The sequence below is a fragment of the Budorcas taxicolor genome, chromosome 10, assembly GCF_023091745.1.
Source record: "Budorcas taxicolor isolate Tak-1 chromosome 10, Takin1.1, whole genome shotgun sequence".
Classification (NCBI taxonomy): domain Eukaryota; kingdom Metazoa; phylum Chordata; class Mammalia; order Artiodactyla; family Bovidae; genus Budorcas; species Budorcas taxicolor.
In genome coordinates this window covers 70,418,324-70,434,792 of record NC_068919.1, presented here as the reverse complement: position 1 = coordinate 70,434,792, position 16,469 = coordinate 70,418,324, and the positions used below count along the sequence as shown (strand labels likewise).

General features: G+C 36.2%; 1 protein-coding gene across 1 annotated transcript in view; it reads right to left on the bottom strand.

The window, feature by feature from the left end:
* LRRC9 (leucine rich repeat containing 9) overlaps positions 1–16,469 on the bottom strand; it is a 117,965-nt gene that overhangs the window by 36,313 nt on the left and 65,183 nt on the right. Inside the window, exons 17-22 of the mRNA XM_052647183.1 lie at positions 15,337–15,528; positions 14,027–14,152; positions 11,706–11,840; positions 9,292–9,469; positions 5,869–6,089; positions 3,952–4,074 (exon numbers count right to left, since the gene is read on the bottom strand). Coding sequence (XP_052503143.1) covers positions 3,952–4,074; positions 5,869–6,089; positions 9,292–9,469; positions 11,706–11,840; positions 14,027–14,152; positions 15,337–15,528 — 975 coding nt within the window. The remainder of the gene's footprint in view (positions 1–3,951; positions 4,075–5,868; positions 6,090–9,291; positions 9,470–11,705; positions 11,841–14,026; positions 14,153–15,336; positions 15,529–16,469) is intronic.

Below are 16,469 nucleotides of genomic sequence, written 5' to 3'. Positions count from 1 at the left end.
GACCAAGGAACATGCTTTACAGTCCATACTGTGCAACAATGGGCAGGAAACTATCCTTTTCAGAGTAATAGTTTGATAGAGCATTGGAGTAGGCATTGGTTGTCCAAAACAGGGGGGGATAGAATCATGACAGTTCGCGGCCTGGCTTACACGTCTCTCTGAGTGTGCTCACACTCAGTGAACATGAATGGAGCTAAAAGAGTGTCCCTGATGGATAGACGTCTGTTTTTCTGGTGGATCTGGGGCACAGGGGAAGGATGCTGATATGACTATGCACTTCTTACTAAGGCAGGATGATGCTGGTAAAATCATTATACTTTTTCTTTCCTTCTTCCTCACATCACCTCACCTTTTTTTTTCTACCCGATGCACTGGTCACAGAACCACACCTGCAATTATAAGTGCTAGAAATAGGGATCATTTTTAAGCAAGAAACTATGCTTTTAAACATTTTGTCAGAATTCCTAAAGGCCTGATAGGGATAAATTTTACGTTCACTCCATCTGGCAAAATTGGAATTAACAATGAATGTATCTGTATTTCCTGGTAGCAAAAATAGCCCACTAGTTTTGCACCTATTATCACCTCACCCGATTTTAAGCGAGGTGGGCTGAGAGGAGGTATGTGGTAGACTAGTATCAATCTAGACCAGCACAGTGGCCAAACCTAATGTCCCTTCCAGAGGTGGAAAAATGCGGGTATAAATGGAAAGGATGGGGAAGGGAAGCTGTGGGTAAAGCAATTAATGAATACATAATGTAATGAGGGAAATCCAGTATTATTTATATTACCTCAAAAGAGGCTAGAGCAAGAGTTGATATTGTTTCAGTTCAATTATAACAGATGCTTGAAAGGGTGAAGCTATGTTTTCTGAGACTACTCCTGTTTTAGGAAACTGACAAAAGTCTCCAATGGAAAGCTGTAAATCTGAGCAGCCTCACCCTGGGAGGCATTTCCATGATTATGGACTGTATAATAACTGAATGGGATTATAGCAATATTCCAAAATCTTTTGAATTTATGATCATTTTGCTGTAAAAAGACAAGGGCATGAGTTATGATATTGTGATTTATAACAAGAAACATACATTTGGTCTTTGTCTACTGTTCCTGGCACATAGCTCCTAAAACCCGTGTAATTTCCTGTATTAGAGCCATGTTGTTGTTCAGCCACTCAGTCATGTCTGGCTCTTTGCAACCCCATGGACTGCAGCATGCCAGGCTTCCCTGTCCTTCATCATCTCCTGGAGCTTGCTCAAACTCATGTCCATTGACTTAGTGATGCCATCCAACCATCTCATCCTCTCATTTCCTTCTTCTCCTGCCTTCAATCTTTCCCAGCATCAGGGTCTTTTCCAGTGAGTCAGTTCTTTGCATCATGCGGCCAAAGCATTGAAGCTTCAGCTTCAGCATCAATCTTTCCAATGAATATTCAGGATTGATTTCCTAAAGGATTGACTGGTTTGATCTCCCTTGCTGTCCAAGGGACTCTCAGGAGTCTTCTACAATACCATAGTTCAAAAGCATCAATTCTTTGGTTCTCAGCCTTCTTTATGTTCCAACTCTCACATCTGGGAATCTTTTATTATAATATTGTGGTTATTGTTTTTGATTCCTGAAATAGCTCCAGAACCACCAGGTGAAAGGAGCGTGCTGCCATTCCTAACAAACCTTTCAACCACACCTGAGTTTATTTTAACAAGATGACTTTTGGAAAGTCCCTGAGAATGGGGACTGGTTGCCAGGAAAATCAACCATGATTAGAAAGTTGGAACTTCCAGTAACATTACCTTACATCCTGGTATGATTATATATCCATGAGCCCTGGAGACAGAGTGAGACTTAGCTGTCCATGCTTTACCATTAAAAAGTCGTGTCACTTGGAATAAGGCATTTAAATTCTCTGGAGTTCTTTGTGTTCATTCACAAAATAAAGCCTTTGGACTATGTTATTTCTAAAGTCAATGTCTATTTACCTTTCAAACACTCTAGAATCATGTTGCTTTCTACCTCCTGCTACATCTACTTTTGGTGGCTTCTTTTCCTCTTTACATTTACTGAATGAAGTTATTAAAAGCCTCACTTAGATTTACTTTCTCTACTCTCTTTCCTTAGTCAGTGGTATATGCTTTTGGTTTTAACTAGGCAACTTTCTTTAAATTCCAAATTCCAAATCTAAACAAATGTAAATTAAATGTCCATATCTGAAGTTAGTCCTGTGTTTTCAATCGCCTGTTTGCCATCTCCAATCAGATGATCCACTATCGTATAAAACTTAGTGTGTCCAACACTAATCATCTTATTCCTGAAACTACTTTTCTTCCTATAGTATTTCTGTTATGATATCTCTTACTGGCATAGACTCAAGCCTTGTAGACCTCTTTTATTCTTTCCTTTCCTCATCTTTCAAATTTAATTGGTTGCCAAGTTCTGTCAATTCTTCCTAGTATTTCTACCTTTCAACTCTCCATTTATAATACTATTTCCCCTTGGTTCATTTCAGTTTCTCAGTACTTCATATCTAGATTAAGCTAATAGTCTCCTATTGGTTTTTTTGTCTATTGCTCTAAACACTGCTGTTAAATTTCCTAATATATAATTTTGAATTATGTTATTCTCCTACTCAAAAACTTCAATGCCTTCCCATTACCTCTCAATTAAAGTCTAGGTTATTCAGACTAATCTTCATGTCCCATTATCAATTCATATATTCTCCCTCATCCTACAAAATTTTTGTGGACCTTCCAGGAGGAACACATAATCAAATAGTAAAATGTAAACAATAGCGGAGATTGAGAATGATGTAAGTTAGAAGAGATCAAGTGTTGGGATAGGGAGAGAGACCACAAGTCCTACAGGGTTTCTGTTACTGAACCACAAATTTGGCTCTGAGCTTTAAGGTAGTCAAAGTGAAAAGGAAAATAGTTAAATAATACTCATTGTCAGCGAGGAGAGCATAACTTTCTTCAGGGGGAAATGTTTTTCCTACTCTCACTTCCAAAAGCACTTTCCAAGGTGGCCCTTCAGCTGAGGGCACAGAGAGATGGGAAGGATAATATTCTCTCAACACCCTGGCGCACATGCAGTACTAGTTTCATATGCCTGTTTTAAAAACAACCCTCAGTGAAAACCAACACCTAAACAAAACCCAGTATGCAACATTCTAGAGAACTGTTCATGTTTGGGGGAGAATATTTTTGATTCTTCATTCTGATGAGGGTCCTGAAAAAAGCAAGGTTAGAATTAGTAATCTTATCAGAGTACCTCAAAGTCCCAAATAATCATAAACTATCTCTCAATTTTCTAGAAACTTGAAGAGTCTTATTGTCTGACAGGTGCTAGGCAATGTTACACGGGGAACTTTCTATTCTCCACACATTTGTTGTGCGTGTATCCTATTACACGGAAATCAGAAGCCTTGAATGAACCTGCTTGTTACAGAATTCAAGTTTCCAAATATTGCTTTCATAGTCAATCCTATGTTCTGTGTTATTTTTTAACACAGTACAAAAAGTTATTTTTTACTAGTACAGCTTCCTAGTAATGTTGACATACCATTCATTGGTTCAAATATGTTTTTCTTAAATCTTAACTGTATTTTTCCAGGTAACAGGAAGCAGTTTTTAGGCCCAAGAAGATGGTAGGGCTCCAGGGCAGTTTTTCTATCCTGTCTCATAAAATTGTGCTCTTTATTTGTTAGGCATTGGATTCAGTGGGTATAAATGTAAGCAGTATCTTCCCTTCTGTGCCACCTCATTTAGACAATTAAAAACTGGTCAAAGGAGAAAAAATTAAAACCCACATCTAAAATGTGCTTTGGGGGATCCAGATTTTAATAAGCATAGTAAGTTTACATACTAATGATAAAGCAACATTCAAAATGACTATGACCTATGGATATATATTAATATGCAGTTTGGACCAAATGCTATGCATCAACAAAAAACTTACAATTGAGATTCCATCCAAAGCTTTCAGTTCTGGAAGATGAAATATTACAAACAACCGGTAGTTTTCTTGATTCCATACAATAATGTTTCCATACATGTCTAGAATAACCAGGTTGCATAAACCCTGCATAATAAAAATACATACCTTTAATGTGATATACATACATACTCACTCTAACCAGTTTTTTCCCCTTAAGAGTTTAATCATCCATGAATTTTAATATTTGAATTACTCTATCATTCCATAGTGATTTCAGATCTTTGGAGTGTATTATTTATAGTACACTTTCAGACTATTAAAGTATAAGTTTGTGCAATATTTCAGTGGTCTATACTATATGATCAGAATCACTTTTTGGATACTGGTGCTAAATGTTATTACCCATGATAAAGACTTGTAAAGAACTTAGCAAAGTTTAAAACATGCTATGTTTATGGAATAACAGTCTATAAAATAGTATGTGGCTATTATGTAGTATATGACTTCCCTGGTGGCTCAGATGGTAAAGTGTCTTGCTTACAATGAGGGAGACCTGGGTTCGATCCCTAGGTCAGGAAGATCCTCTGGAGAAGGAAATGACAACCCACTCCAGTACTCTTGCCTGGAAAAATCCCATGGATGGAGGAGCCTTGTAGGCTACAGTCCACGGGGTCGCAGAGTCGGATACGACTGAGAGACTTCATTTACTTACTTACTTACTACGTAGTATACAAATATGGGCTTCCCAGGTGGCTCAGTGGTAAAAGAATCCACCTGCCAATACAGGAGGCACAGGAGATGCCAGTTCGATCCCTGGGCAGGAAAGATCCCCGGAGGAGGGAATGACAACCCACTCTGGTATTCTTGCTTGGAAAATCCCATGGACAGAGGAGTCTGGTGTGCTACAGTCCATGGGGTCTCAAAGAACTGGACATGACTGAGCACATATGTAAGCACATATACAAATATAATAGTGAAATGAAGCCATGAAAAAAACAGTCTTCTGATGAGGGTTAAAACTGAAGTGCTTCTGCCTGGTAAGGGAGTAGCAGACTTCAATGTGCTTCCTTATTAGATAAGATATTTTGATGCGCCTTTGTTGTGAAGGAAGGGCCCTGACATGAGGGGGTAAAACTACTTACTCTGTGTCTATAATGTAAAATGTTTATTATGTATCTATTGTTTATTAGGTTGACTCTACAGCTCTAGAAGTAGTTGTATTGGGGGAATATGATGAGGATAAGTTTGCAAGCAAGAAAAGACAGGAAATGGATGTAAGTTTTTGGTAGGAGATAAAGCCCTAGCAATGTAGTATCAGCAAAAGGAGAGAGGCCATTGGGAGTCTCAGTGGTAGGAAATGACCTTTGAACTTTAGAAACTATGAAGTCCCACATTACATTTGAAGTAAATCTCTATTCTTTGTTGCAGTAAACTTCCATTTTATTAAAACCTCCAGTAAAACAGTAGCCTCAATATAAGAGGTTTACTGGGGAGAATTAAAGAAAGCAAAACTGGGCAAAGCTGACCAGAGAGGGTAGGAGCCATGAGAAAGAACCAGAAAGTAGTGAAAGACAATCAAGAACTGCTCTGAGAAGAGGAATTGTTAATGAATCTTATCCCCCAATCAGGTTAGGTGATCCTTGGAAATACTTAAGGAAGGCACAGTTAGAAGGAATGGAGATTGGGTTATTTTATTTGAGGACTAAAATATATTTCTGTGAAGCTATCAACTTGGGGACACTATCAACTATGTACACAAATGTGTACACAAATCGAATGCAGATACATTTTAACAAATCTGTTTTTCCTGATTTTTATTTTCTTCTTTACATTTTTCTGTATTTTCCAAATTCTATATAGTGAGCATGTATTACTTTCATAGTATAAATAAATAAAACTTTTAGAAAAATAAAAGCATTAGTGCCCCCAGATAGTCACCTTTAAATTGTAGATCTCCTGATTGAGAGCAATATAGTTATTGCTTACGTATAATTCAATTAGTGTAAAAGATTTTTGTAAACCACTCAGTGAAGTGATTCTGTTGTTCTCAAGAGAAAGGGAATGCAGATGAAGCATGTTATCAAAAGTATGCTTTTCCAAACCAGTGAGGAGATTATTATTTATGCTGAGGCGGGTTAATTTAGTCAGCTTGGAAATGCCTAGAAAAATAAGCAAATTCAAAAAAAGATTCAGATAGCACAGAAAGGTTAATTTAAAAAATAAGCTGCTGGTTGTTTTACTGTTTCTCTTTTTCTAAGTTCAAGTTACTTGACAGATTTTATAGTATTGATCATCACTGTTTTTCCTTTTGTTAAAGAAGAATATAATGTGCATTACGTCCCAACTAATATATTAAATTCTAATTTTGGATTTCTAAGTAGACTCATTTTTCTTAGATGTTAAGGGAAAGCACTGTATAGGAATATTGAATTAAGCTTTCAAATAACCTTTTAATGATGTAATTAATTAAGGTTTTCATCATCACAATAATATAAAGCTCTACACAAAGCTTCAAGTATTCACCAATCCGTACTATAAAACATTAAGGGTAAGGAACTAGAATACAATGCTCTGGAAAGTATTCCTTACTGTGGCATCATTTGTAATTAAAAAAAAAAAATTCTAATTCTACCTTTCTATGTTTAGAAGTACTTTAAGACAGAAATGTTACCTCTCACTACAGTCTAATCCCTATGTATTAATACAGTATGTACTGCAGATACTTTGTAACTGTGGATAGGATGATGCAGTTGAAAGACAAGAACTCTGGAGTCAGAGTTGATTTCAAATGTAACACTACTAGATTTAGGACCATAGGTAAATTATGTAGAATTGTGTAAATTCTGAGCCTAATTTTCCTCATCCATGAAATGAATATACCTAAATCTACTTCTAAGGGCTATGGAAGTAAATAGAGTGATATTTGAAAAGTATCAGTTATAGCTATTGGCATATAAATAATGAATACTCAATAAATTTTATTCATGTTCCTCTCTCACATCAGCCTTTATCATGGGACTATGAAATGCTGAAAGTAAATCAATCTGGGGCCAGTTAGGATGTACTGTCAAAGCAAAAATCCTTAAATTGGATATTAGGTCTATCTGTGTTTGGAAAAAAAATATATCTGTTAAAGTTTAGTAGGGTAGCTATCTTTGAAAAGTGGGTATAGGGAAAAGACAGGTTGAAGAATTCTTCCTTTCAGTGAGCATATGGAGGGGAATAAAAAGGAAATGGGTTCTCCGTTATATATACAAAGCAAAACTCGCACCCTATTGTATGGGAGTGGAAGGGTAGTGATGGTTCTAAACGCAGATGCCTGAGCTAAACCTCTCTACCTACCCTCTTACTCAGCTGAAATCTATAGAAGAGAGGCCTGTGAATCTGTACATATATTTGATTAGTGGTGATTGCAGCCATGAAATTAAAAGACGCTTACTCCTTGGAAGGAAAGTTACGACCAACCTAGATAGCATATTCAATAATATGTAATAGCAGAGACATTACTTTGCCAACAAAGGTCTGTCTAGTCAAGGCTATGGTTTTCCCAGTAGTCATGTATGGATGTGAAAGTTGGACTGTGAAGAAAGCTGAGCGCCAAAGAATTGATGCTTTTGAACTGTGGTGTTGGAGAAGACTCTGGAGAGTCCCTTGGACTGCAAGGAGATCCAACAAGTCCATTCTAAAGGAGACCAGTCCTGGGTGTTCTTTGGAAGGAACGATGCTAAAGCTGAAACTCCAGTACTTTGGCCACCTCATGCGAAGAGTTGACTCATTGGAAAAGACTCTGATGCTGGGAGGGATTGAGGGCAGGAGAAGGGGATGACAGAGGATGAGATGGCTGGATGGCATCACTGACTCGATGGATGTGAGTTTGGGTGAACTCCAGAAGTTGGTGATGGACAGGGAGGCCTGGTGTGCTGCAATTCAGGGGGTTGCAAAGAGTCGGACACAACTCAGCGACTGAACTGAACTAAGTGATTCCTATGATCAAGCACTTTTTTATAAACTATTGTTAATCACCATTAAAATAAAGTATAACGAATGTTAAACATTCTGTTTTTAAAGATAATTAACACTTGTTTTGCATATGTAATTTTTTTAAAGTAAAAATTTCTATTTTATGAAAAACGTAGTACAGTTCAGTTGAGTTCAGTTCAGTCGCTCAGTTGTGTCCGACTCTGCGACCCCATGAATTGCAGTACTCCAGGCCTCCCTGTCCATCACCAACTCCCGGAGTTCACTCAAACTCATGTCCATCGAGTCGATGATGCCATCCAGCCATCTCATCCTCTGTCGTCCCCTTCTCCTCCTGCTCCCAATCCCTCCCAGCATCAGTCTTTTCCAATGACTCAACTCTTCGCATGAGGTGGCCAAAGTACTGGGGTTTCAGCTTTAGCATCGTTCCTTCCAAAGAACACCCAGGACTGGTCTCCTTTAGAATGAACTGGTTGGATCTCCTTGAAGTCCAAGGCACTCTCAAGAGTCTTCTCCAACACCACAGTTCAAAAGCATCAATTCTTTGGTGCTCAGCTTTCTTCACAGTCCAACTTTCACATCCATACATGACTACTGGAAAAACCGTAGCCTTGAAAAAGGTAGTACACACACATGCTAAAAACAATTCAAAAGCAAATAAATTAAGCCTCTTTCCCAGGCTTTGGTTTTCAATTTTTACCTTCTCTCAATGACAACCCTGTTACCAAAATGCACATCTAGAAATATTCTATACCTAGGTAAGTATGCTGATGTGTGTGTTTGTGTGTTTGTGTATGGCTACTTATCTTTTTCAAAAGTATACCTCATTCATTCATTCATTTATTAATATATGCCCAATAGTATAGATCTTGACTACTGCCTAGTTTGTTACATAAGTTTGGTAAGAGCTGGTAAACACTAGTTCGGAGATGGGAGGGAAGGCATAGGAAATGAAAGTCAGCTAGTTGGGCTCATTATATATAGTAACCAACCACAGATCCCACTAAGAGGTGTTTAGAATACTCTGGGCTTAACAGGTAGCACTAGTGGTAAAGAACTTTCCTGCCAATGCAGGAGATGTTAAGAGATACAGGTTCTAACCTTGGGTCAGGAGAATCCCCTGGAGGAGGGAAGGCATGACAACCCACTCCGGTATTCTTGCCTGGAGAATCCCATGGACAGAGGAGCCTGTCGGGCTACAGTTCATAGGGTCACAAAAAGTTGGACACGGCTGAAGTGACTTAGAATATGCTACTCCAAACCTTCTTGGGACTTCTTGGAAGATCTTCCTCTTGAGAAATTCCTTCATTAGTGTTACTCACTTTTGACTCTTCTTAATTAGACATTCATATTTTAAGACTCTAGGATTATCTAACATCTTACCTTCTATCTTTGAGATGCAGTTTCCATCTAATGTGAGCTCTTCCAAGTTAACACAAGATTCCAAGCCTTCCATTTTAGTGAGATTATTGTTGCTGAATGAAGCCCATTTCAAATTTTCCAATTTTTCTAAATTTGTGATTTCAAAAAGATGTTGCCCATCTAAATTTAAGGCAGTTATCTGTAGAATGATTCACTTTATATGTTATTTCTGAATCATATCAAAATTCACTGTTATAAAAAGGCTAATGAAATAATTCAAATGTGGTAAAATAAAAAAAAAATTCCTTTAGGAACTAAAGACATGGCAAAGCTCTTAATTTACAGAAAAGTAAAATTTTGATTATTTTTTGAGATTATAACTCAAAGAGGGACTTATATGGTTTTGTAGAAACTGAGCTGTGCCAGTCAGCTTCCCAGTAGTAAAGGACTTGTCTCAGCTGCTGGGAGTGCTATTGGCAGAAAGCCTTCAACTGTCAGTCCCTTCAGGGACAGCATCAGCTGCAGAGAGCAGCCTTGCTCAAGGTCATGCCCCTTCCCAGGTTGGCACCTACCCAATGATGAAGGGAAAGAAGGGCCTGGCCTCAGCCCAACTTAGGACAGATTTAAAGGGCCATTGTAATTCCAGAACTGCCCACAGGGTCAGCTAAGACTATAACTGAGTCAGCATCACAGCTAAATATCTCTGTATCCTGTAATAAAAACAATGGCACTAATATCTTCCATTTTCAAGGGTCAGATTCTCTTAACTCAGTTTCTACCTTTGGCAAGAGGTTACATGCTGCTTTATGAAGCAAGAAGCTGTGGTGTTCCATAACATTTTTCCTTAGCTTTGGGTGAATTCTGACTAGTTCCCCTATTCCCTTGCCAGGATTCCTGATTCTTTTTACCTTACCATGCAAACTTTTGTCTTGGTCTCTGGCTCTGAGCTTTAAAGTCCTCTTGTTTATTTTGATATATTATCAGAATCTATCCATTGGTTTTGTAGTGTACCTTTATCCTAAATTCCTGTGCTACAGTGACCACTGTTGAGGTCTCAGTTCAGTTCAGCTCAGTCACTCAGTCGTGTCCGACTTTTTGTGACCCCACGGACTGCAGCACGCCAGGCTTCCCTGTCCATCATCAACTCCCAGAGCTTGCTCAAACTCATGTCCATCATGTCGGTGATGCCATCTAACCATCTCACCCTCTGTTATCCCCTTCTTCTCCTGCCTTCAATCTTTCCCAGCTTCAGGGTCTTTTCTAACGAGTCAGTTCTTTGCATTAAGTGGCCAAAGTATTGGAGTTTCAGCTTCAGTATCAGTCCTTCCAATGAATATTCAGGACTGATTTCCTTTAGGACTGACTGGTTGGATCTCCCTGCAGTCCAAGGGAGTCCAAGTCTTCTCCAACACCACACTTCAAAAGCATCAATTCTTTGGTGCTTAGCTTTCTTTACAGTCCAACTCTCACATCCATACATGACTACTGGAAAAACCATAGTTTGACTAGATGGACCTTTGTCGGCAAAGTGATTTTTCTGTTATTTAATATGCTTTCTAGGTTGGTCATAGCTTTTCTTCCAAGGAACAAGTGTCTCTTAATTTCATGGCTGGAATCACCAACTGCAGTGATTTTGGAGCCCCCCAAAATAAAGTCTGACACTGTTTCCACTGTTTCCCCATCTATTTGCCATGAAGTGGTGGGACCAGATGCCATGATCTTAGTTTTTTGAATGTTGAGTTTTAAGCCATCTTTTTCACTCTCCTCTTTCTCTTTGATCAAGAGGTTTTTAGTTCCTTCCTCTTTGCTTTCTGCCATAAGGGTGGTGCCATCTACATATCTGAGGTTATTGATATTTCTCCTGGCAATCTTGATTCCAACTTTTTCTTCATTCAGCCCAGCATTTCACATGATGCACTCTGCATACAAGTTAAATTACAGCCTTGACGTACTTCTTTCCCAATTTGGAATCAGTCGGTTGTTCCATATCCAGTTCTAACTGTTGCTTCTTGACCTGCATACAGATTTCTCAGGAGGCAGGTCAGGTGGTCTGGTATTCCCATCTCTTTAAGAATTTTTCACAGTTTTTTGTGATCTACACAGTCAAAGGCTTTGGCATAGTCAATAAAGCAAAAGTAGATGTTTTCCTTGGACTCTCTAGCTTTTTCTATGACCCAATGGATGTTGGCAATTCGATCTCTGGTTCCTCTGCCTTTTCCAAATCCAGTTGAATATCTGGAACATTGAGGTCTAGCCCTGATGTTTAGCCCTGTGACACAGCTAGTCACAACTTGACTTCTCTTTCAATTTTAATTTGTCTCTCCCAGTTTTTTGCCCATTACCTATCTGTACCCTCTTTATGACACAAAGGGCAAAGCTGATTAAAATCAACTGAACTTAAGATTTTACATTAAGTTTAATAGAATTGCTTTTACCTTCAAGTACCAATTTCCACTCATATGTGAATGTGGTCCTAACTTTGAAGTCTGTGTCAGAATTTTGGCAGAAGGCCATATGCTGAGAATCCGTGGTCTCTCTTCTTTAGTACTAGAATGCCGTAAGAGAGAGAACTAATAAAACAAAAAAAACACATGATGAATAAGGAAATATGGAAAGGTCCATTTATATATAGTTAAAAGAACTGTCTCTTAGATGGCTGGCCCAATGAATAATTTTAAAATATAACATTTTCTATGTCTTAAAGTGTTTTCAGTAACTTGATATACTTTAAATCATATATCTCACTCATTTTTTGTTTTATCAGTCATTTAACCATAATAAAATAATATTTATAAAACTGTGAAAGGATTATTATAATACAAATACCATGTAATTCATCCATGAAACCAGTTTAAGAGCTAGAATATTTCTACTACCCTAGAAGCTCCCTATGTGTCCCATCCTAATCTTTTTTCTCTGCTGCTCAGAAGCCATCACTCTTCTCAGGTGAATCAATCAATCCTCTTAAGAAGCAATCAAATAATCTCAAAATCTGTATCTACCATTACTTGTTTTCTTTATAGACCTATGTTTATATTCATAAATAAAATACTAGTTAGTATTACACATATTTGAACTTTGTGAAAATTGAATAATGTTTGTGTTCTTCTGTAACTTGCTTTTTTGCTCAACATTGTATCTATGAGATCCATCTACACTTCTGCCTGTAGCTGTACTTTATTCACATGTCATTGTTATATAGTATTTCATTATCAAAGTCAATGAACACTGAGCTGATTTCAGGGTTTTTTGCTATTATAAACACTGCTGTTATGAATATTCTTGTGCATGACTCTTGGTACATATATCCAAGAGTATCTTTGGAGTATATAACTTGTTGGGTTTAGGGTATGTATATATTCAGCTTTACTAGATAGGGTCAATTTGTTTTCCAAAGTGGTTACACCAATTGTAATAACTTTTACTTCAAATCTTTGCTAAAACTTGGTATTGTCAAGAGTTTTTCAATAGTGGCCATAAATTGGTAGATTATTAAAGTTTTAATGTTCATTTTCTTGAGTATTAATGTGGTAGAGCATCTTTTCCTAAGTTGTTTGGCTGTTCTGATTTCCTCTCCAGTGAAGTGTCTGTTTAAATGTTTTGCTCTTTTTTCTGTTTGATTGGTTGTCTTTTTCCTAATATATTTTGGATATATAAAGAATTTGTCTAATTTTATCTACTTTTGTCAATTAGATATGTTGCAAATTTCTTTTCCCAGTATATAGCTTGTCTTTTGACTTTCTACCCTTTGAGGATTAGATGTATTAATTTTAAGATAGACAAATCCAATCTTTTATAGTTCATGCTCTTTATTTCTTACATAATAAATTCTTTCTTCCCTAATTCAAGGTTATAATGATAATTTCTGATCTTTTCTTCTAAAATATTTTGGTTTTGCTTTTTGCAGTGAAACCTTAATGCACTTATCCCAGTATCTTTTATTGACTAGACTCCCTAATCTATACTGTCAGCTCTGTGATTTATCACTTTTCCATGTAGGTGTGGGTCTACACTGGGTCTTTATATTCTGTTGTGTTGGTCTATTTGTCTAACTCTGCCAAATCCACACTGTCTTACAGGATTTTAGCAAGTTTTGATTTCTGGTAGGGTCAATCCCCAAGTCTTCTTTAGGAGTCAATGATATTTTGATGAACAAAAAAGTTTCTTTCCTTCACTTTAAACAGATGCAAAATTAAACATTACATTAAGGAATTAACATTCAAATATTCTACAGAAAGTAAATACCTAGATAACTAGAGTGGAGATCTTAAGGATATTGAAGCAACTTTAGTTAAAGTAGCATTCTTAATCTGGATAATATAGGTATTTCCCCTTCCCCAAGTTAATAGGTTTTGTTTTTTTCAGCCAGACACATATAATATCAATACTAGGTAATAATAAGTCACTAAATGCTTTCTCAAGGTCTCTAGGCTTACCTTATCCACAGAAAGTTGCTTATTTTCATGTAGGCTCTAGAAAGGACTCTGGTGAGTTCAAGTTGACTAGGAAAAAAACAGTTACCCTAGAGGCATTTTTGAGGTAGTGTCCAGGAATGAGAATCCATAAAACCACTTGGTATTTAAATAGGATACATTTAAACAGAAAAAAAATTTTCAAGTGATATGATTGTTACAGCTGAACTTTTTTATTAGCATGCTAAAGGAGAATACAAAATCTCAATAGTGAAATAAGAGTATAGGAAATATTATTTGTATATTCTAAATAGAACAAGAAATATTAAACAGTGAAAGCCAACCTGAGTAATCTTTGTTCCAGAAATAAATTTCATAGCTGCTGTTGCTTCTTCTTCAGAAATGAGGACTCCATCTAAATGAGTAAGAGTCTTTAATCTGCCAATAACACTCAGCCTTAATGTGGCTGGCTTGGGAAAAATAATAAAAGTTAATTTTTACAAAATATTACATAGTGTTATGACATGGAAAGGAGTTTTTCTTCATTCCTTCTCACATAATTCAAATTATGCACCTCCTACTTTATTATATATGTCTAAAAATAAAGGCTTAACTTAATTCTTTAAATAATAGTTGATATTAAATTATATTTAAGAATTAATCTGTTTTGTTTGAAGCTGGATACTTCTACTGTTGTGAAGGGAGGAAATCCCACTAGCTGTTGACAAGTGAGAGTGATGAAAAGTGTTCAAAGAACTGCAGTGCCTCCCGTTTATCGAGATCAGCAGTTAGCTACTCAGCCAATTGGGTGAGCCAATACAGCTCTTCAGCTCTTGTCATTTAATTTGGCAGCATGGTTATAGCTCTACTATGATCAATCAGGAAGTCTGATTTGGCAAAAGAAAAATATGCTTCAATTTTATGGAGTGAAAAAGGAGAAATACAACAATATAAACATAGTAACATGGCCAATGTAATAGAAACAATCATGCTTTAGTCCCTTTTTAAAATGTTGAACACGGTCTATATACATTTTTGAAAAGCAAGAAAAGATGCATTCTTGAAATTATAAACTTGGGGCTTATTTTAAATACTTGGAGATACTCTTCAATATAATCATTGAATACTGAAATTTCTTAGCATGACTCTACATATGTTTGTGATGAGAAAAAACAGTGCTCAAATTTCCTTTTATAACAGAACATAAATAAGACTTTTTAATTTAGGTTTATTGGAGAATGTGACAAACTTGTTCCCCCTTTAATAGTATGTTTCTCTCACAGTATAGTATTCTATTATTCTTGGTTCCTATGCCTCACTACAGTAGGATTCTAGCACACTGAGCTATATATACTACATTATAAAATTTCTCTAAAGGTTTTCAAATGGCAATGACATCTGATACTCTTTAAGACCACAATACTCTCAAACTATTAGAGGCTGCAAAAAAATCTGATGTGAAACTAAAAACTTTTCTATAATAACATTTGATTCACTTGATCGATACATTATATTCAACTTACAAAATACTTCAAGGAATTCTACTGAGACAAAGACAGTTTGCCTGTTTCTGGGTATTATTGAATAATAGTGAGAAAACAGCTTTGAAATAAAAATGATTGTTTGCTTTTTTATAAACATGTCTGTTACATACCTTTTGCCATGGATTATGTCGAATATCAAGAGTGAGAAGGCTTGTGGTATGTTTGCATAACATATTTATTTCATCGCCAGATTTTTTCAATTGATTCCAGCTCAAGTCTAAGTGCTTAAGTTTCATCAGACCTCTAAATCCTTCAAGGGTTATCACATGGTTATGACTTGCATCCAAATATTCAAGGTTATACTGCAACACATACAAATAGAAGTGATGCTAGAAGGATCATGGTTTGTATTTACACAGTTCTTTTTCTCTCTCTGATTCTTTAGGTACTTTACATGCTTTTTGGTAATCCTTAACAGAAAACCTAAACAGTAGCCTATACTGCAGTAATGGCATCAAAGTACCTATTTTCCTATTAATAAACAGCTACATTATATTTTATTTTAGTAATTTTCTCTTACTTCTCTCTTCACCCTTGTAACATAGAGTGGCAGTATGTTTTTTTACAGATGAGACAGCAAAGAAAAACTAACAAGAAAATTTGTCCCTAATGAAGAATTACACTTCTTATACCCAGGCTTCTGGTTTAAACTCAAGGCCTAGTTTAAAAGTGTTCATCTTCAGAAGCAGAAACTACACCTGTTACATTCTATAATTTCCTTTTTTAAAAGGACAGGATTTTTCAATAATTAATTTTTTAAAAAATATTAAAGTAACACATTCTTGTTGGAGGTCTGGGAAATACAGTAAATACATTTTTAAAAAAGAAAGCATATATAATTCTGTTGCTCAGAAAGAACCACTGAAAACATTTTTTATTATATGCTCATATATATTTTTCTTATATGAAACAAATGTATTGCTCTATTATATAGAATTTTATTCCCTTCTAACATGTTCACACCTTATTAAATATTATTCAAAATGATTTTTCATGATTGCATAGTATTCTAATATGTAAATTATTAGACTTTTAAAAACATTTTACTATGGACATTTATGTGACTTCTAATTGTTGGCAACACTGCAACAAATGTCCATGTTCATAATACTTTAACCGAGAATATTTTCTCAGGAAAGGTTTTTAGAAATAAGATTAATGGTTTTTAAGGATTTCTATATTGTTAAGACTTGATAAATATTGCCAAATAGTTTTAAGGAAGTTTGTATCAGTTTTTTCTTCC